General features: G+C 45.3%; 1 protein-coding gene across 8 annotated transcripts in view; it reads left to right on the forward strand.

The window, feature by feature from the left end:
- The window catches only part of mlh3 (mutL homolog 3 (E. coli)), a 122,762-nt gene that overhangs the window by 62,315 nt on the left and 40,584 nt on the right, over positions 1 to 19,863 (forward strand). For 4 of the 8 annotated variants that reach the window (XM_072274817.1, XM_072274819.1, XM_072274820.1 and 1 more), the window contains 2 exons: positions 9,929 to 10,037; positions 14,766 to 14,919. The exons of 2 other annotated variants lie outside the window; for them this stretch is intronic. In XM_072274817.1, the coding sequence (XP_072130918.1) occupies positions 9,929 to 10,037; positions 14,766 to 14,919 (263 nt within the window). Of the gene's footprint in view, positions 1 to 9,928; positions 10,038 to 14,765; positions 14,920 to 19,863 lie in introns of those variants that run through there. 2 more of the 8 variants (XM_072274821.1, XM_072274825.1) reach the window with 2 other exon arrangements.

Here is a 19,863-nt window from a genome sequence, read left to right on the forward strand (position 1 = left end):
TTTGTTGGATTTTAAAAGCTTCCCAATCATCCAACTTCCTGCTCACTTTTGCTACCTTATGTACCCTTTCCTTGGCTTCTATGCAGTTCTTAACTTCTCTTGTCAGCCATGATTGCCTAGCTCTGTCATTTGAGAACAACTTCTTCTGTGGGACGTATCTAAATGTCGGTATCTACGGGTGAGGTGCCAGAGGATTGGAGGATAGCCCATGTTGTTCCGTTATTTAGAAAAGGCTCTAAAAGTAATCTGGGAAATTACAGGCCTGTAAGTTTGACGTCGGTCGTAGGTAAATTATTGGAAGGAGTACTAAGAGATAGGATCTATAAGTATTTGGATAGACTGTGACTTATTAGGGAGAGTCGACATGGCTTTGTGAGTGGTAAGACATGTTTAACCAATCTATTAGAGTTTTTTGAGGAGGTTACCAAGAAAGTGGATGAAGGAAAGGCAGTGGATGTTGTCTACGTGGACTTCAGTAAGGCCTTTGACAAGGTCCCGCATGGGAGGTTAGTTAGGAAAATACAGTCGCTAGGTATACATGGACAGGTGGTAAATTGGATTAGACATTGGCTCAATGGAAGAAGCCAAAGAGTGGTAGTGGAGGATTGCTTCTCAGAGTGGAGGCCTGTGACTAGTGGTGTGCCACAGGGATCAGTGCTGGGTCCATTGTTATTTGTCATCTGTATCAATGATCTGGATGATAATGTGGTAAATTGGATCAGCAAATTTGCTGATGATAGTCATAGTCATAGTCATACTTTATTAATCCCAGGGGAAATTGGTTTTCATTGCAGTTGCTCCATAAATAATAAATAGTAATAGAACCATAAATAGTTAAATAGTAATATGTAAATTATACCAGTAAATTATGAAATAAGTCCAGGACCAGCCTATTGGCTCAGGGTGTCTGACCCTCCAAGGCAGGAGTTGTAAAGTTTGATGGCCACAGGCAGGAATGACTTCCTATGACACTCATTGCTGCATCTCGGTGGAATGTGTCTCTGGCTGAATGTACTCCTGTGCCCACCCAGTACATTATGTAGTGGATGGGAGACATTGACCAAGATGGCATGCAACTTAGACAGCATCCTCTTTTCAGACACCACCGTCAGTTCCATCCCCATAACATCACTGGCCTTACGAATGAGTTTGTTGATTCTGTTGGTGTCTGCTACCCTCAGCCTGCTGTCCCAGCACACAACAGCAAACATGATAGCACTGGCCACCACAGACTCGTAGAATATCCTCAGCATCGTCCGACAGATGTTAAAGGACCTCAGTCTCCTCAGGAAATAGAAACGGCTCTGACCCTTGTAGACAGCCTCAGTGCTCTTTGACCAGTCCAGTTTATTGTCAATTCGTATCCCCAGGTATTTGTAATCCTCCACCATGTCCACACTGACCCCCTGGATGGAAACAGGGGTCACCGGTACCTTAGCTCTCCTCAGGTCTACCACCAGCTCCTTAGTCTTTTTCACATTAAGCTGCAGATAATTCTGCTCACACCATGTGACAAAGTTTCCTACGGTAGCCCTGTTCTCAGCCTCATCTCCCTTGCTGATGCATCCAACTATGGCAGAGTCATCCAAAAACTTCTGAAGATGACAAGACTCTATGCAGTAGTTGAAGTCCAAGGTGTATATGGTGAAGTAAGATGTATATATGATACAAAGACTGGAGGTGTAGCGGACAGTGAGGAAGGTTTTCAAAGCTTGCAGAGGGATTTTGACCAGCTTGAAAAATGGCAGATGGAGTTTAATACAGACAAGTGTGAGGTATTGCACGTTGGAAGGACAAACCAAGGTAGAACATACAGGGTAAATGGTAAGGCACTGAAGAGTGCAGTAGAACAGAGGGATCTGGGAATACAGATACAAAATTCCCTAAAAGTGGCGTCACAGGGTCGTAAAGAGAGCTTTTGGTACATTGGCCTTTATTAATCAAAGTATTGAGTATAGGAGTTGGAATGTTATGGTGAGATTGTATTTAGGCATTGGTGAGGCCGAATTTGGAGTATTGTGTTCAGTTTTGGTCACCAAATTGCAGGAAGGATATTAATAAGGTTGAAAGAGTGCAGAGAAGGTTTACAAGGATGTTGCCGGGACTTGAGAAACTGAGATACAGAGAAAGATTGAATAGGTTAGGACTTTATTCCCTGGAGTGTAAAAGAATGAGGGGAGACTTGATAGAGGTATATAAAACCATGATGGGTATAGATAGAGTGAATGCAAGCAGGTTTTTTCCACTGAGGCAAGGGGAGAAAAAAACCAGAGGACATGGGTTAAGGGTGAGGGGGGAGAAGTTTAAAGGGAACATTGGAGGGGAGCTTCTTCACAAAGAGCGTGGTGGGAGTGTGGAATGAGCTGCCAAATGAAGTGGTAAACGCAGGCTCACTTTTAACATTTAAGAAAAACTTGGACAGGTACATGGATGAGAGGTGTATGGATGGATATGGTCCAGATGCAGGTCAGTGGGACTAAGCAGAAAAATGGTTCGGCACAGCCAAGAAGGGCCAAAAGGCCTGCTTCTGTGCTGTAATGTTCTATGGTTCTATCCTGTGGCTTGTTAACTATTCACAGAAACTTCAGCCATCTCTGCTCTGCTGTCATCCCTGTCGTATCCTCCTCCAATCTACCTGGACAAGCTCCTCTCTCATGCTTCTGTAATTCCCTTTGTTCCATTGCAGTACTGATACATGTGACTTATGCTTCTCCCTCTCAAATTGCAATTTGAATTCAATCATATTATAAAAGTTGCTGGTGAACGCAGCAGGCCAGGCAGCATCTCTAGGAATAGGTCTCGGCCCGAAACGTCAACTGTACCTCTTCCTAGAGATGCTGCCTGGCCTGCTGCGTTCACCAGCAACTTTTATGTGTGTTGCTTGAAATTCCAGCATCTGCAGATTTCCTCGTGTTTGCGTTCAATCATATTATGATCATTGCCTACTAAAATATGCATTATTACACACCCAATCTAGGATAGCCTTTCCCCTACTATGCTCAAGCACAATCTGCTCTTAAAAGCCATCTTGTAGGCATTCAACAAATTCCTTCTCTTGCAATTCGACACCAACCTGATTTTCCCAATCCCCTTGCATATTGAAGTCCCCCATTACAATTGTGTTTTACCCTTGTTACATGCCTTTTCCAGCTCCATTTGCAGTCTCAAACCCACATCTTGGCTACTATTTGGAGGCCTATATATGATTCCCGTATTTTTTTTTACCCTTACCGTTTCTTAACTCAACCTACAAAGATTCAGCACTTTTTGACCCTATGTCACCTCTTTTTAAAGATGTAATTCCATCTCTTACCAACAGAGCCACTCCACTGCCTATGCCTTCCTGCCTGTGTTTTGAATACAAGCTATATCCTTTGATGTTAAGCTCCCAACTATGGCCTTCTTTCAGCTGCGACTCAGAGATGCCCACAATATCATACCGACCAATCTATAATTATCTCCCTTATTCCGAATACTACTTGTAGCACTTTTGTTCCTGCATTCTTCAGCCTTCTGAATTTTGCCTCTTTGGTACAATTTTACTCTTTGTTCTGTCTACATTTGTACCCAATCATTGGCTTATTCATGTTGCATCCATCATCTACTGTAAACATGCTGGCTCATTCTCAGCTCTGTCTCCTCAAATTTCAGGGTGAATTCGATTATATTGTGATCACATATCCCTAAGGGTTCTTTTATCTTAAGCTCTTCTAATTAATTCTGGTTCATTGCACAACACCAAATCCAGAGATCTTGATTCCCTATTGGGTTCAACCATGAGCTGCTCCAAAAGGCCATCTCTCAGACTCTCTAGAAATTTCCCCTCCTGAAATCTAGCATCAACCTGATTTTCCCAATGTTAAAGTCTTCCATGACTATTATAACCTTGCCGTCGTAAGTTGTAGGCCACAACCTTACTACTGTTTGGTGGTCTATGTACAACTCCCATCAGGGTCTTTTTATCCTTGCAGTTCGTTAGCTCTATCCACAATGATTCAACACCTTCCGATCCTATGTCACCTCTTTCTAATGATTTAATTTAATTTTTCTTTTTACCAACAGAACAGCACTGCCTCCTCTGTCATCCTGAGTGTCCTTTAGATGCAATGTGTATCCTTGGACATTGAATCATGACTGAAAGAAGATTATGGCTGGGAGCTTAATGTCCAAGGATACACATTGTATTGAAAGGGCAACTACAAGTGATGCCTACAACATCATGCATGCCAATCTACAACTCTGCTGCAAGATTATCTACCTTATTTCATTTATTGTGTGCATTCAAATATAACACTTTCAGTCTTCTATTCACCATTTTTAATTTTGTCCGCCTTTTACATTGCAACTCATCCCGTTGACTGCAATTCTACCCAAAAGCCTCTCCTCACTACACATTGTCTCTGATTGTAAACCAGCTACTTAATTCGCAACATTATTTTCTGCCTTTCCTACAATACTACTTGCATGGAACTATATGCAGCTCAGAACTCTAGTGGCACTATGCACCTTTTGATTCCTATCTTTATCTGTGATCTTACCGACATCTGCCCCCACCATCTTACCACGAACTGTCCTAGCACTCCGGTTCCCGCTGCAACTCAAGTTTAAACCCCACTGTGCAGCATTAACAAACCTTCCTGCTAGGATGTTAGTCCCCTTCCAGTTCAGGTGCAAACCATCCCTTCTGTACAGGTTCCACCTTCACTCGAAGAGAGCCCAGTGATGCAAAAATATTATGCCCACCCTCCTATAACCACATATTAAATTGTATAATCTTCCTAGTTCTAGCCTCACTAGCACGTAGCATGGGTAGCAATCCCGAGGTCACAACCCAGAAGGTCCTTTCTTTAACTTAGCACCTAACTCCCTATGCAAAACCTTGTCACTCATCCTACCTGTGTCATTGGTACCTACATGAACCATGATTTCTGGCTGTTCACCTTCCCACTTAAGAATGCAGAGGATTCGATCTGAGATACCTGGTCCCTGGCTCCCAGGAAGTAACATGCCAAGTGGGAGTCTTGTTCTCGCCATCAGAACCTCCTGTCCAATCCTCTTAACTAATGAATTCCTTATCACCATAGTGTGTCTCTTCTGCCAAACAAGAGAAAATCTGCAGATGCTGGAAATCCGAGCAACACACACAAAATGCTGGAGGAATTCAGCAGGCCAGGCAGCATCAATGAGAAAAAGTACAACTGATGTTTCTGCCGAACCGAAACCTTTCGGCAGTCCTGCCACCAATTGGTCATTGGTCAAAGCTCTTTAATGCTGTAGCAACCTGCTGCTGCCTTTTGTACTTGGGCAATGGACCTGATTGAAGTCTCCTCCTCTCCAAAGTTCCGATGTCCAGATTGGCCGCTGGTCAAAGCTCTGAGGTTTCAATCAGGTCCACCGCACGAGGATAAAAGACAGGAGCAGTTTGCAGCAGCGTAATAGAACTTTGACCAGCGGCCAATCGGCATTTGGGATTAATTAGTAAGAGCAAGTTAAAGGAAGGCTGGGGCAAGTGCAGTAGCCGTTGTCTGAGTGGACGTAGTCAGAGTGGTGATCTTAAGGCTTTAACACTTTGAGGCTTCACTCAGAGATAGCAAAGGAAGTAAAAGCTCAAGTTTTTTACTTGGCTTCTTTATATCTGCTCAGCTAGGTGGAGGTGACAGGCAGGATGGTGAAATGCTCCTCTTGCGGGATGTGGAAAGGCAGGGAGACCTCCAGTATCCCTGACCACTACAACTGCGAGAGATGCATTCAGCTGCAGCTTCTAACAAATCGCGCAAAGGAGGTGGAGGTGGAACTGGAACTGGATGAACTCCAGGTAGGACATGGTAGATAGGGGTGATAGATAGGACATATAGAGAGGTAGTTACACTCAAGGTGCAGAACACAGGAAACTGAGTGACAGTCAGAGGTTCAGGAGCCAGCACAGTGTACCCCTGTGGCCAATTCCCTGCCCCCCCCCCCCAGCAACAGATGTATCGCTTTGGATACTGTTGGGTGGTTTGACCTAACAGAGGAAAGTCACAGTGGTTGGGTCTCTGGCACTGAATCTGCTTCTGAGATTCACACAGGAAGGGGGAAAAAGAGGCATGCAGAGGTAATAGGAGATTCAATAGTTAGGGAAACGGACAGAAGGATCTGTGGGTAAGAATGAGATTCCTGGGTGCCAGGGTCTGGGATATCTCAGATCATGCCCTCAGAATTCTTAAGTGGGAAGGTGAACAGCCAGAAGTCATGGTCCATGTAGATACCAATGATATGAGCAGAATGAGTGATGGGGTTCTGCAGAGGAGTTCAGGGAGTTGAGTGCTAAGTTAAGAGGCAGCAGGGTTGTGATCTCAGGATTGCTACCCATGCCATGTGCTGGTGAGGCTAGAACTAGGAAGATTATACAGTTTAACGAGTGACTAAGGAGTAGGTGTAGGAGGGAGGGCATAAGATTTTTGGATCATTGCGCTCTCTTCCAGCAAAGATGGATTGTACAAAAGGGATTGTTTGCCCCTGAACTGGAGGGGGATTAATATCCTGGTGGGAACATTTATTAATGCTGCACGGTGGAGTTTCAACTACAGTTGTAGGTGAATGAGAACCAGAGTGCCAGAACAGTTAGTGGAGAGGTTGTAAGACCTCAGAAAAGTTTGGAATCAAAAGGTTGAGCAGGGTGTGACAAAATCAAAAAGGGTGTATACAGGACTGAAGGCATTGTATCTGAATGTGCACATTATACAGAATGAGGTAGATGAACTTGCAGCACAGTTGCAGATTAGCAGGTATAATGTTCTGAGCATCACAGAATCATAGCTGAAACATTATAGCTGGGAGCTTAATGTTCAAGGATACACATTATATCAAAAGGATAGGCAGGAAAGCAGAGGAGGCATCGTTGCTCGTATAGTGTAAAAAGAATTGGTCTTTGGTAGAAGAAATGAAAGGGTTGACTATTTTTTAAATGGAGGTACAAGTAAATACAAAAGACTGACCTGCAAACGAACTTGAGAGTCCTTGTGCAGGATTCCCTAAAGGTTATTTTGCGGGTTGTGTCTGTGGTAAGGAAGATAAATGCAAAGTTAGCTTTCATTTCAAGAACACTAGAATGTGCTGAAACTGGAGAGAGTTCAAAGGAATTTCATGAAGATGATTCCAGGATTGAATGGCTTGTCATATGATGAACCTTTGGTGCTGGGCCTGTCTTCACTAAAATTTAGAAGAATGAGGGGTGATCTCATTGAAGCCTATGGAATGTAGCCTGCCCACTACACAGTTCACGCACGCTGCCTCTGCCTTTCAGAATCCTCTCGAAGACTATAGAGTGCTGGAACACCCAAACAATCTCCAAACTTCCACTCTCACGTTGATGTTTCAGTCACTCTTGTCGCTTTAATCGGTGAACAATGGAAGCTATAATTGGCAAAATGGGGTCAAACATCAGCTTGTGCACCATCCTGTAGCCTTCTCGCCGTGAGGTTTGCTTACGCCGCCTCTGTCTCCCGGAATCCTCTTGGAGACAGCAGAGTGCTGAGGCACCCAAACAATCTCTAAACAGCAAAACACAGGCTGAAGACGAGAAACAAACTTAAAACACACAAAAGAATTGAAAAGGATGTTTTCATGACCCATCCAGAAGATGTCGACCAAAGGAACATTGTATGCAGGTGCCACCTTGACCAGAAACACCAGTCCCCTGACATTAATTTAAGAATGGAAAAGACTTTTCTGCCTCTCCAGTAACCTCTGTGACTGTGAGATTAGATAAATTGGCTAGTGAGTCCACTGTTGTTTTCCTTGGGTCACAGGCTCACGATGGGCAAATTAACTTGCAGATTGAGTTGGTAGTAAGGAAGGCAAATGTGATGTTAGCATTCATTTCAAGAGGACTAGAATATAAAAGCAAGTATGTAATAGAGGCTTTGTAAAACATTGGTCCGACTGCGCTGGAGAATCTTGAGCAACACACTCAAAATACCGGAGGAACTCAGCAGACCAGGCAGCATCTATAGAAAAGAGAACAGGCAACATTTCAGGTCAAGACTCTTTATCAGGACTGGAGAGAAAAAGTTGAGGAGTCAAAGTTACAGTATTGTCAACAGTTTTGGTTCCCTTATCTCAGAAAAGATGTATTGTCATTGGAGAGAGTCCAGAGGAGGTATTTTTTTAGCCAAAGAGTGGTGAATCTGTGGAATGCTCCGCCACAGACTGTGGTGGAGCCCAAGTCCATATATTCAAAGTGGAAGTTGATAGATTCCTGATTGGTCAGGGCATCAAGGTTTATGGTGAGAGGGCTCATGTCTGGGGGGAATGGAATCTGGGATCAGCCAGGATGAGATGGTGGAGGGGACTCAATGGGCTGAATGGCCTAATTCTGCTCCCTCATCTTATGGAGTCCTGCACGAACAAGGACTCCCAAGTCCCTTTGCACCTCTGATTTCTGAATTCTCTCCCCATTTAGAAAATAGCCTCTGCCTTTATTCCTTCTATCAATGTGCATGACCATACACTTCCCTACATTATATTCCATCTGCCAATTCTTTACTCATTCTCCCAATCTGTCCAAGTCCTTCTGCAGACATGTTGCTTCCTCAGCACTACCTGCCACTCCACCTATCTTCGTGTCCTCCACAAATCCATCAATAACATCATCCAGATCAATGATAGGTGAGGTGAGGGCCTCTGTCAGTCAGAGTTGACTATGGATATTGTCCCCTAGCTGCCTGGGCAGTACAATATGGAGAGTAAGCTGTTGTTCATGTAGCAAGCTCGCTTTCTTCACGCATCTGATGATCCCAAATGATCGTCGGACACCAATAGAGTTTGGTACCAGCAGTGTCCCAGGAGTTGCCACTCAACATTGAACTCAATGTAGGACTGCCTTGGGGACTCCAGCTGTGGATTTTTCCCTCGTGGTTTACTCCCGAAGTCTTCCCTATGAGTATAGCTGCAAGGCAGCGAAGGTTTGAGATCAGAGTTTTGCTTCTCCTAGATGAGCTGCCAACCATGGCTAACGAGCCCAGTCTGTTCGAAGCGACTGGTTTTAAGGTGCCAGTTACTCGCCTTTGCCCTTTCTCCTGTCAGTAGAAACATTTCCACCAGGTTTAGGAGCTAAGCCACACATGAAAGCCAGGAGCTGGACTTGGTTGTCAGAGGCTATTTGAGGTGCATACTATTGGAAGCATTTAATAAGTAATGGAGCTTGACCCCATTACCACCCCCGGCTGTAACAATCTTAAGGAACCAATGATGTGTAACATGAAAAGAAACCGCCCCAACACCAATCCCACTGGAACATCACTAGTCACCAGCAACCAACAAGAATAGGCCCCCTTTATTCCCACTAATTCAGTTCCAATATTTCATTGCCGAGTTGACATTCCCCATGAGTTGAATTGAGGTTTTGTGTTGTTTTTCAGGGTTGTGGCTGTACTCTCCCAAATTTCTACAGATGTACTGTGGAAAGCATTCTAACTAGCTGCATCACCATCTGATATAGAGGGGGTGGGGGGCTACTGCACAGGATCAAAGTAAGCTGCAGAGGGTTGTAAAATTACTCAGCTCTGTAGTATGCAGGACATTTTCAAGGAGCAGAGCCTCAAAAAGGCGGTGTCCATCATTAAGGACCCCCATCACCCAGAACATGCCCTCTTCTCATTGCTACATCAGGAAGGATGTACAAAACCTTGAAGGCACACTCAACGGTTCAGGAACAGCTTCTTCCCCTCTACCCTCCGATTTCTGAATGGACATTGAACCCATGAAAACTACCTCACTTTTTTTCTTTTTTTTTTTACACTACTTTATTTAACTTAACTATTATATTTACTGACATTAACAAATTTCATGACATATGCCAGTGGATGTTAAACCTGATTCTGATTCTGAGTGGGGTCATGTGGACTGGCAGCCCACTGCAGTATCTGACTGCTCCTTCTTTCTGCAGGTAGTTTTGAGACGGTGCCGGGGACTTCGAGCCATAGGAGGCTGTGCACCTCTACAGTATGTCCACCAATTGAGATAAGCTGCACCCAGCACGAGACTGCACTTCTGCGGTTAGTCCCAGCTGACAGGGTTCCTTTCTGCGAAGGAGTGCTGTGCATCAGAATTCACCCAGTACTAGTGAGAAGGGGTGGGGGGGGGGGAGTTGGGCAGAGCTGTGAGCTAGAGTGGAGGGGGGGGGAGAATGCTGTGTCAGGGGGACTACAGGGGGATCCCCATTTTACTCACTATCCAAATGCATAGACCTTGTGGGGCTTGAATTCCCCCCCCCCCCCCCATTTACAACAGACCCAACATTTCCAAGCAACATCTCTCTTTCATTTAAACAACAGGAATTCTGCAGATGCTGGAAATTCAAGCAACACGCATCAAAGTTGCTGGTGAACGCAGCAAGCCAGGCAGCATCTCTAGGAAGAGGTGCAGTCGACGTTTCAGGCCGAGACCCTTCGTCAGGACTAACTGAAGGAAGAGTGAGTAAGAGATTTGAAAGTTGGAGGGGGAGGGGGAGATCCAAAATGATAGGAGAAGACAGGAGGGGGAGGGATGGAGCCAAGAGCTGGACAGGTGATTGGCAAAAGGGATACGAGAGGATCATGGGACAGGAGGTCCGGGAAGAAAGACAAGGGGCGGGGGGGAATCCAGAGGATGGGCAAGAGGTTTATTCAGGGGGACAGAGGGAGAAAAAGGAGAGTGAGAGAAAGAATGTGTATATAAAAATAAGTAACAGTTGGGGTACAAGGGGGAGGTGGGGCATTAGCGGAAGTTAGAGAAGTCGATGTTCATGCCATCAGGTTGGAGGCTACCCAGACGGAACATAAGGTGTTGTTCCTCCAACCTGAGTGTGGCTTCATCTTTACAGTAGAGGAGGCCGTGGATAGACATGTCAGAATGGGAATGGGATGTGGAATTAAAATGTGTGGCCACTGGGAGACCCTGCTTTCTCTGGCGGACAGAGCGTAGGTGTTCAGCAAACGCTCTGTCCGCCAGAGAAAGCAGAATCTCCCAGTGGCCACACATTTTAATTCCACATCTCATTCCCATTCCGACATGTCTATCCACGGCCTCCTCTACTGTAAAGATGAAGCCACACTCAGGTTGGAGGAACAACACCTTATATTCCGTCTGGGTAGCCTCCAACCTGATGGCATGAACATCGACTTCTCTAACTTCCGCTAATGCCCCACCTCCCCCTCGTACCCCAACTGTTACTTATTTTTATACACACATTCTTTCTCTCACTCTCCTTTTTCTCCCTCTGTCCCTCTGAATAAACCTCTTGCCCATCCTCTGTGTTCCCCCCCCCGCCATCTTTCTTCCCAGATCTCCTGTCCCATGATCCTCTCGTATCCCTTTTGCCAACCACCTGTCCAGCTCTTGGCTCCATCCCTCCCCCTCCTGTCTTCTCCTATCATTTTGGACCTCCCCCTCCCCCTCCAACTTTCAAATCTCCTACTCACTCTTCCTTCAGTTAGTCCTGACGAAGGGTCTCGACCTGAAACGTCGACTGCACCTCTTCCTAGAGATGCTGCCTGGCCTGCTGCGTTCACCAGTAACTTTGATGTGTGTTGCTTCTCTTTCATCTAGTTCAGTTCTGTCTCCCAGTCCTATCCTCTTTTCTTGGAGCTACGTCGTTCTGCAAGTCCCTGCAATCTGTCATTCGGGGGGCTCGATACAGGACTTCTAACATAGAAACATAGAAAACCTACAGCACAATACAGGCCCTTCAGCTCACAAAGTTGTGCCGAACATGTTGCTACCTTAGAAATTACTAGGCTTACCTATAGCCCTCTATTTTTCTAGGCTCCATATACCTATGCAAAAGTCTCTTAAAGGACCCTATCGTATCTGTGTGGATAAGTTCAGCCTGCTGATGCCACTGGGAATGACTGTGAACTGAGAACAAACTGATGGCTTAAAAATGGTCATGGGTTCTTTAGGAATCCCCAGAGATTGCAACATAAAGTTATAAGGAAAACTTGGACAGGTACATGTTTGAGAAAGGTATAGAGGGCTATGGTACAGGTTGATGGAACTAGGCAGGTTAATAGTTCTGCATGGACTGCATGGAGGGCCTGCTTCTGTGCTGCAATGCTGTGAAGCTCTAAGACATAGCAGCAGAATTAGGCTATTCAGCCCATTGAAGCTGATATTCCATTTAATAACTGATTTATTTTCCCTTTCAACCCCATTTTCTCCCTTCTCCCCATAATCTTTGCAACCCTTTCTAAGTACTTACATAGAACATAGAATAGTACAGCACAGTACAGGACCTTCGGCCCGCAATGTTGTGCCGAGTCTCAAACCCTGCCTCCCATATAAGCCCCCACCTTAGATTCCTCCATATACCTGTCTAGTAGTCTCTTAACCTTCACTAGTGTATCTGCCTCCACCACTGACTCAGGCAGTGCATTCCACACATCAACCACTCTCTGAGTAAAAAACCTTACTCTAATATCCCCCTTGAACTTCTCACCCCTTACCTTAAAGCCATGTCCTCTTGTATTGAGCAGTGGTGCCCTGGGGAAGAGGCGCTGGCTATCCACTCTATCTATTCCTCTTATTATCTAGTACACCTCTATCATGTCTCCTCTCATCCTCCTTCTCTCCAAAGAGTAAAGCCCTAGCTCCCTTAATCTCTGATCATAGTGCATACTTTCTAAACCAGGCAGCATCCTGGTAAATCTCCTCTGTACCCTTTCCAATGCTTCCACATCCTTCCTATAGTGAGGTGACCAGAACTGGACACAATACTCCAAGTGTGGCCTAACCAGAGTTTTATAGAGCTGCATCATTACATCATGACTCTTAAACTCTATCCCTCGACTTATGAAAGCTAACACCCCATAAGCTTTCTTAACTACCCTATCCACCTGTGAGGCAACTTTCAGGGATCTGTGGACATGTACCCTGAGATCCCTCTGCTCCTCCACACTACCAAGTATCCTGCCATTTACTTCGTACTCTGCCTTGGAGTTTGTCCTTCCAAAGTGTACCACCTCACACTTCTCCAGGTTGATCTCCATCTGCCACTTCTCAGCCCACTTCTGCATCCTATCAATGTCTCTCTGCAATCTTTGACAATCCTCTACACTATCTACAACACCACCAACCTTTGTGCCGTCTGCAAACTTGCCAACCCACCCTTCTACCCCCACATCCAGGTCGTTAATAAAAATCATGAAAAGTAGAGGTCCCAAAACAGATTCTTGTGGGACACCACTAGTCACAATCCTCCAATCTGAATGTACTCCCTCCACCACCACACTCTGCCTTCTGCAGGCAAGCCAATTCTGAATCCACCTGGCCAAACTTCCCTGGATCCCATGCCTTCTAACTTTCTGAATAAGCCTACCGTGTGAAACCTTGTCAAATGCCTTACTATAATCCATATAGATCACATCCACTGCACTACCCTCATCTATATGCCTGGTCACCTCCTCAAAGAACTCTATCAGGCTTGTTAGACACGATCTGCCCTTCACAAAGCCATGCTGACTGTCCCTGATCAGACCATGATTCTCTAAATGCCTATAGATCCTATCTCTAAGAATCTTTTCCAACAGCTTTCCCACCACAGACGTAAGGCTCACTGGTCTATAATTACCCGGACTATCCCTACTACCTTTTTTGAACAAGGGAACAACATTCGCCTCCCTCGAAACCATAGAAACCATAGAAACTACAGCACAGAAACAGGCCTTTTGGCCCTTCTTGGCTGTGCCGAACCATTTTCTGCCTAGTCCCACTGACCTGCATATGGACCATATCCCTCCATACACTTCCCATCCATGTATCTGTCCAATTTATTCTTAAATGTTAAAAAAGAACCTGCATTTACCACCTCACCTGGCAGCTCATTCCATACTCCCACCACTCTCTGTGTGAAGAAGCCCCCCCCAATGTTCCCTTTAAACTTTTCCCCCCTCACCCTTAACCCACGTCCTCTGGTTTTTTTCTCCCCTTGCCTCAGTGGAAAAAGCCTGCTTGCATTCACTCTATCTATACCCATCATAATTTTATATACCTCTATCAAATCTCCCCTCATTCTTCTATGCTCCAGGGAATAAAGTCCCAACCTATTCAATCTTTCTCTGTAACTGAGTTTCTCAAATCCTCCGGTACCATTCCCGTGAACAACGAGGACATAAAGATCCTCGCCAGAGGCTCAGCAATCTCTTCTCGCCTCGTGGAGCAGCCTGGGGAATATTCCGTCAGGCCCCGGGGACTTATCTGTCCTAATGTATTTTAACAACTCCAACACCTCCTCTCCCTTAATATCAGCATGCTCCAGAACATCAACCTCACTCATATTGTCCTCACCATCATCAAGTTCCCTCTCATTGGTGAATACCGAAGAGAAGTATTCATTGAGGACCTTGCTCACTTCCACAGCCTCCAGGCACATCTTCCCACCTTTATCTCTAATCGGTCCTACCTTCACTCCTGTCATCCTTTTTTTCTTTACATAATTGAAGAATGCCTTACCAACTATTGTTTTAAATATACTCAATGGGTTGGCCTCCACAGCTGTCTGTGGCAATGAACTCCACTGATTCACCACCCCCAGAAAAAGAAAATTCTCCTCACCTCTGTTCTAAATGGACAGTTCTCTATTCTGAGGCTGTGCCCCCTGGTGCTCGACTCCCCCACTATAGCAAATATAGGCCTTCCAATATTCATTGTGTAAGGGTTTGAGATTACTGGGGCAATGAAGGCTGAGACTGGGGTGCTTCTGGGGCACTGGGCAGCACTGATCACAAGTTTCTCTTTGTTCCCAACAGAGTGTATAGGAAGCAGTTAGAGGCTGCTGGTGTACAGGTGGAGTTCAGAGATACGGGAGGTTCGCAGGTTCTGATCAGGAAGGTGCCAGCTTGTTTCATAGAGAGAGAAGCAACTGAGATTCGAAGAGGACGACAACCTGTCACTCAAGCCATTCTCCAGGCAAGAATTAAAGTTAATAGGGGAAACAATTCTTCAGCCAGAGGGTGGTAAATGTGTGGAATCATTGCCACGGACAGCTGTGGAGGAAAAGTCATTGAGTATATGAGAAGTAGAGATGGACAAGTTCATGATTAGTCAGGGCATCCAAGGTTATCCAAGGCTTTAGATGTTTCAGAAAGGATGGGAAGGGAGGCAAAAGGTGATGAACTGAGAGCTTGAATACATACATGGAATTATGATGTAGTGGCCATTACAGAGACTTGGCTGGCACCGGGGCAGGAATGGATTCTCAATATTCCTGGATTTCAGTGCTTCAAAAGGGATAGAGAGGGCAGAAAAAGGGAGGAGGGGTGGCATTACTAGTCAGGGATACTATTACAGCTACAGAAAGGGTGGGTAATGTAGCAGGATCCTTTTTTGAGTCACTATGGGTGGAAGTCAGGAACAGGAAGGGAGCAGTTACTCTATTGGCGGTATTCTATAAGCCCCCTGGTAGCAGCAGAGATACAGAGGAGCAGATTGGGAGGCAGATTTTGGAAAGGTGTAAAAATAACAGGGTTGTTATCATAGGTGACTTTAACTTCCCTAATATTGATTGGCACCTGATTAGTTCCAAGGGTTTAGATGGGGCAGAGTTTGTTAAGTGTGCCCAGGATGAATTCCTGTCACAGTATGTGGACAGGCCGACCAGGGGGAATGCCATGCTAGATCTAGTACTAGGTAATGAACCGGGTCAGGTCACAGATCTCTCAGTGGGTGAGCATCTGGGGGACAGTGACCACTACTCTCTGGCCTTTGGTATTATCATGGAAAAGGATAGAATCAGGGAGGACAGGAAAATTTTGAATTGGGGAAAGGCAAATTATGAGGTTATAAGGCTAGAACTTGAGGGTGTGAATTGGGATGATGTTTTTGCAGGGAAATGTACTATGGACATGTGGTCGATGTTTAGAGATCTCTTGCATGATGTTAGGGATCAATTTGTCCTGGTGAGGAAGATAAGGAATGGTAGGGTGAAGGAACCATGGGTGACAAGTGAGGTGGAAAATCTAGTCCGGTGGAAGAAAGCATCATACATGAGGTTTAGGAAGCAAGGATCAGATGGGTCTATTGAGGAATATAGAAAAGCAAGAAAGGAGCTTAAGAAGGGGCTGAGAAGAGCAAGAAGGGGGCATGAGAAGGCCTTGGCGAGTAGGGTAAAGGAAAACCCCAAGGCATTCTTCAATTATGTGAAGAAAAAAAGGATGACAGGAGTGAAGGTAAGACCGCTTAGAGATAAAGGTGGGAAGATGTGCCTGGAGGCTGTGGAAGTGAGCGAGATCCTCAATGAATACTTCTCTTCGGTATTCACCAATGAGAGGGAACTTGATGATGGTGAGGACAATATGAGTGAGGTTGATGTTCTGGAGCATGTTGATATTAAGGGAGAGGAGGTGTTGTTAAAATACATTAGGACGGATAAGTCCCTGGGGCCTGACGGAATATTCCCCAGGCTGCTCCACGAGACAAGAGAAGAGATTGCTGAGCCTCTGGCTAGGATCTTTATGTCCTCGTTGTCCACAGGAATGGTACTGGAGGATTGGAGGAGGCGAATGTTGTCCCCTTGTTCAAAAAAGGTAGTAGGGATAGTCCGGGTAATTATAGACCAGTGAGCCTTATGTCTGTGGTAGGAAAGCTGTTGGAAAAGATTCTTAGAGATAGGATCTCTGGGCATTTAGAGAATCATGATCTGATCAGGGACAGTCAGCATGGCTTTGTGAAGGGCAGATCGTGTCTAACAGCCTGATAGAGTTCTTTGAGGAGGTGACCAGGCATATAGATGAGGATAGTGCAGTGGATGTGATCTGTGTGGATTTTAGTAAGGCATTTGACAAGGTTCCACACGGTAGGCTTATTCAGAAAGTCAGAAGGCATGGGATCCAGGGAAGTTTGGCCAGGTGGATTCAGAATTGGCTTGCCTGCAGAAAGCAGAGGGTCGTGGTGGAGGGAGTACATTTAGATTGGAGGATTGTGACTAGTGGTGTCCCACAAGGATCTGTTTTGGGACCTCTACTTTTCGTGATTTTTATTAACGACCTGGATGTGGGGGTAGAAGGGTAGGCTGGCAAGTTTGCAGACGACACAAAGGTTAGTGGTGTTGTAGATAGTGTAGAGGATTGTCAAAGATTGCAGAGAGACATTGATAGGATGCAGAAGTGGGCTGAGAAGTGGCAGATGGAGTTCAAGCCGGAGAAGTGTGAGGTGGTACACTTTGGAACAACAATCTCCAAGGCAGAGTACAAAGTAAATGGCAGGATACTTGGTAGTGTGGAGGAGCAGAGGGATCTGGGGGCACATGTCCACAGATCCCTGAAAGTTGCCTCACAGGTGGATAGGGTAGTTAAAAAAGCTTATGGGATGTTAGTTTTCATAAGTCGAGGGATAGGGTTTAAGAGTCGCAATGTAATGATGCAGCTCTATAATACTCTGGTTAGGCCACACTTAGAGTACTGTGTCCAGTTCTGGTCGCCTCACTATAGGAAGGATGTGGAAGCATTGGAAAGGATACAGAGGAGATTTACCAGGATGCTGCCTGGTTTATAGAGTATACATCATGATCAGAGATTAAGGGAGCTAGGGCTTTACTCTTTGGAGAGAAGGAGGATGAGAGGAGACATGATAGAGGTGTACAAGATAATAAGAGGAATAGATAGAGTGGATAGCCAGCGCCTCTTCCCTAGGGCACCACTGCGCAATACAAGAGGACTTGGCTTTAAGGTAAGGGGTGGGAAGTTCAAGGGGGGATATTAAAGGAAGGTTTTTTACTCAGAGAGTGGTTGGTGTGTGGAATGCACTGCCTGAGTCAGTGGTGGAGGCAGATGCACTAGTGAAGTTTAAGAGACTGCTAGACAGGTATATGGAGGAATTTAAGGTGGGGGCTTATATGGGAGGCAGGGTTTGAGGGTCGGCACAACATTGTGGGCCGAAGGGCCTGTACTGTTCTATGTTCTATGTTCTTAAAAGAGGTGAAGGCGTGGCACTGTTGATCAGAGATAGTGTCACGGCTGCAGAAAAGCAGGAAGTCATGGAGGGGTTGTCCTCCAGAGTCTCTGTGGGTGGAAGTTGGGAATAGGAAGGGGTCAATAACTCTACTGGGTGTTTTTTTTTAATATATAGACCACCCAATAGTAAAGGGACATCGAGGAGCAGATAGGGAGACAGATTCTAGAAAGGAGTACTAATAATAGGGTTGTTATGGTGGGAGATATTAATTTCCCAAATATTGATTGGCACCTCCCTAGAGTGAGGGGTTTAGATGGGGTGGAGTTTGTTAGGTGTGTTCAGGAAGGTTTCTTGACACAATATGTAGATAAGCCTACAAGAGGAGAGGCTGTACTTGATCTGGTATTGGGAAATGAACCTGGTCAGGTGTCAGGTCTCTCAGTGGGAGAACATTTTGGATGTAGTGATCACATTTCTAACTCCTTTACCATAGCATTGGAGAAGGTTAGGAGCAGCCAAGTTAGGGAAGCATTTAATTGAAGTAAGGGGGACTATGAGGCTATCAGGCAGGAACTTGGAAGCATAAATTGGAAATGGATGTTCTCAGGCAAACGTACGGAAGAAACGTGGCAAATGTTCAGGGGCTATTTGCGTGGGGTTCTGAGTAGGTATGTTCCAATGAGACATGGAAAGGATGGTAGGGTACAAGATCTGTGGTGCACAAAGGCTGTTGTAAATCTAGTCAAGAAGAAAAGAAGAGCTCACAATAGGTTTAAAAAACTAGGTAATGATATGAATCTAGAAGATTATAAGGCTAGCAGGAAGGAGTTTAAGAATGAAATTAGGAGAGCCAGAAGGGGCCATGAGAAGGCCTTGGCAGACAGGATTAAGGAAAACCCCAAGGCATTCCAGAAGTATGTGAAGAGCAAGAAGATAAGACATGAGAGAATAGGACCAATCAAGTGTGACAATGGAAAAGTGTGTATGGAACCAGCGGAAATAGTGGAGGTACTTAATGAATACTTCAGTATCCACTATGGAAAAAGATCTTGGCGATTGTAAGGATGACTTACAGTGGACTGAAAAGCTTGAGAATGTAGATATTAAGGAAGAGGATGTGCTGGAGCTTTTGGAAAGCATCAAGTTGGATAAGTCACCAGAACTGGACAGGATGTACCCCAAGCTACTGTGGGAAGCGAGGGAGGAGATTGCTGAGCCTCTGGCAATGATCTTTGCATCAATAATGGAGACGGGAGAGGTTCCGGAGGATTGGAGGGTTGCAGATGTTGTTCCCTTATTCAAGAAAGGGAGTAGGGATATCCCAGGAAATTATAGGCCAGTGAGTCTTACTTCAGTGGTTGGTAAGTTGGTGGATACGATCCTGAGAGGCAGGATTTATGAACATTTGGAGAGGTATAATATGATTAGGGATAGTCAGCATGGCTTTGTCAAAGGCAGGTCGGGCCTTACGAGCCTGATTGAATTTTTTGAGAATGTGACTAGACACATTGATGAAGGTAGAGCAGTAGATGTAGTGTATATAGATTTCAGCAAGGCATTTGATACGTTAACCAATGCACGGCTTATTGAGAAAGTAAGGAGGCATGGGATCCAAGGGGAAATTGCTTTGTGGATCCAGAACTGGCTTGCCCACAGAAGGCAAAGAGTAGTTGTAGACAGGTCATGTTCTGCATGGAGGCTGGTGACAAATGGTGTGCCTCAGAGATCTGTTCTGGGACGCCTACTCTTCATGATTTTTATAAATGACCTGGATGAGGAAGTGGAGGGATGTGTTTGTAAATTTGCTGATGACACAAAGGTTGGGGGTGTTGTGGATAGTATGGAGGGCTGTCGGAGGTTACAATGGGACATTGATAGGATGCAAGACTGGGCCGAGAAGTGGCAGATGGAGCTCAACCCAGTTAAGTGTGAGGTGGTTCATTTTAGTAGGTAAAA

Source organism: Mobula birostris, chromosome 1, assembly GCF_030028105.1.
Source record: "Mobula birostris isolate sMobBir1 chromosome 1, sMobBir1.hap1, whole genome shotgun sequence".
NCBI classification, from domain to species: Eukaryota; Metazoa; Chordata; class Chondrichthyes; order Myliobatiformes; family Myliobatidae; genus Mobula; species Mobula birostris.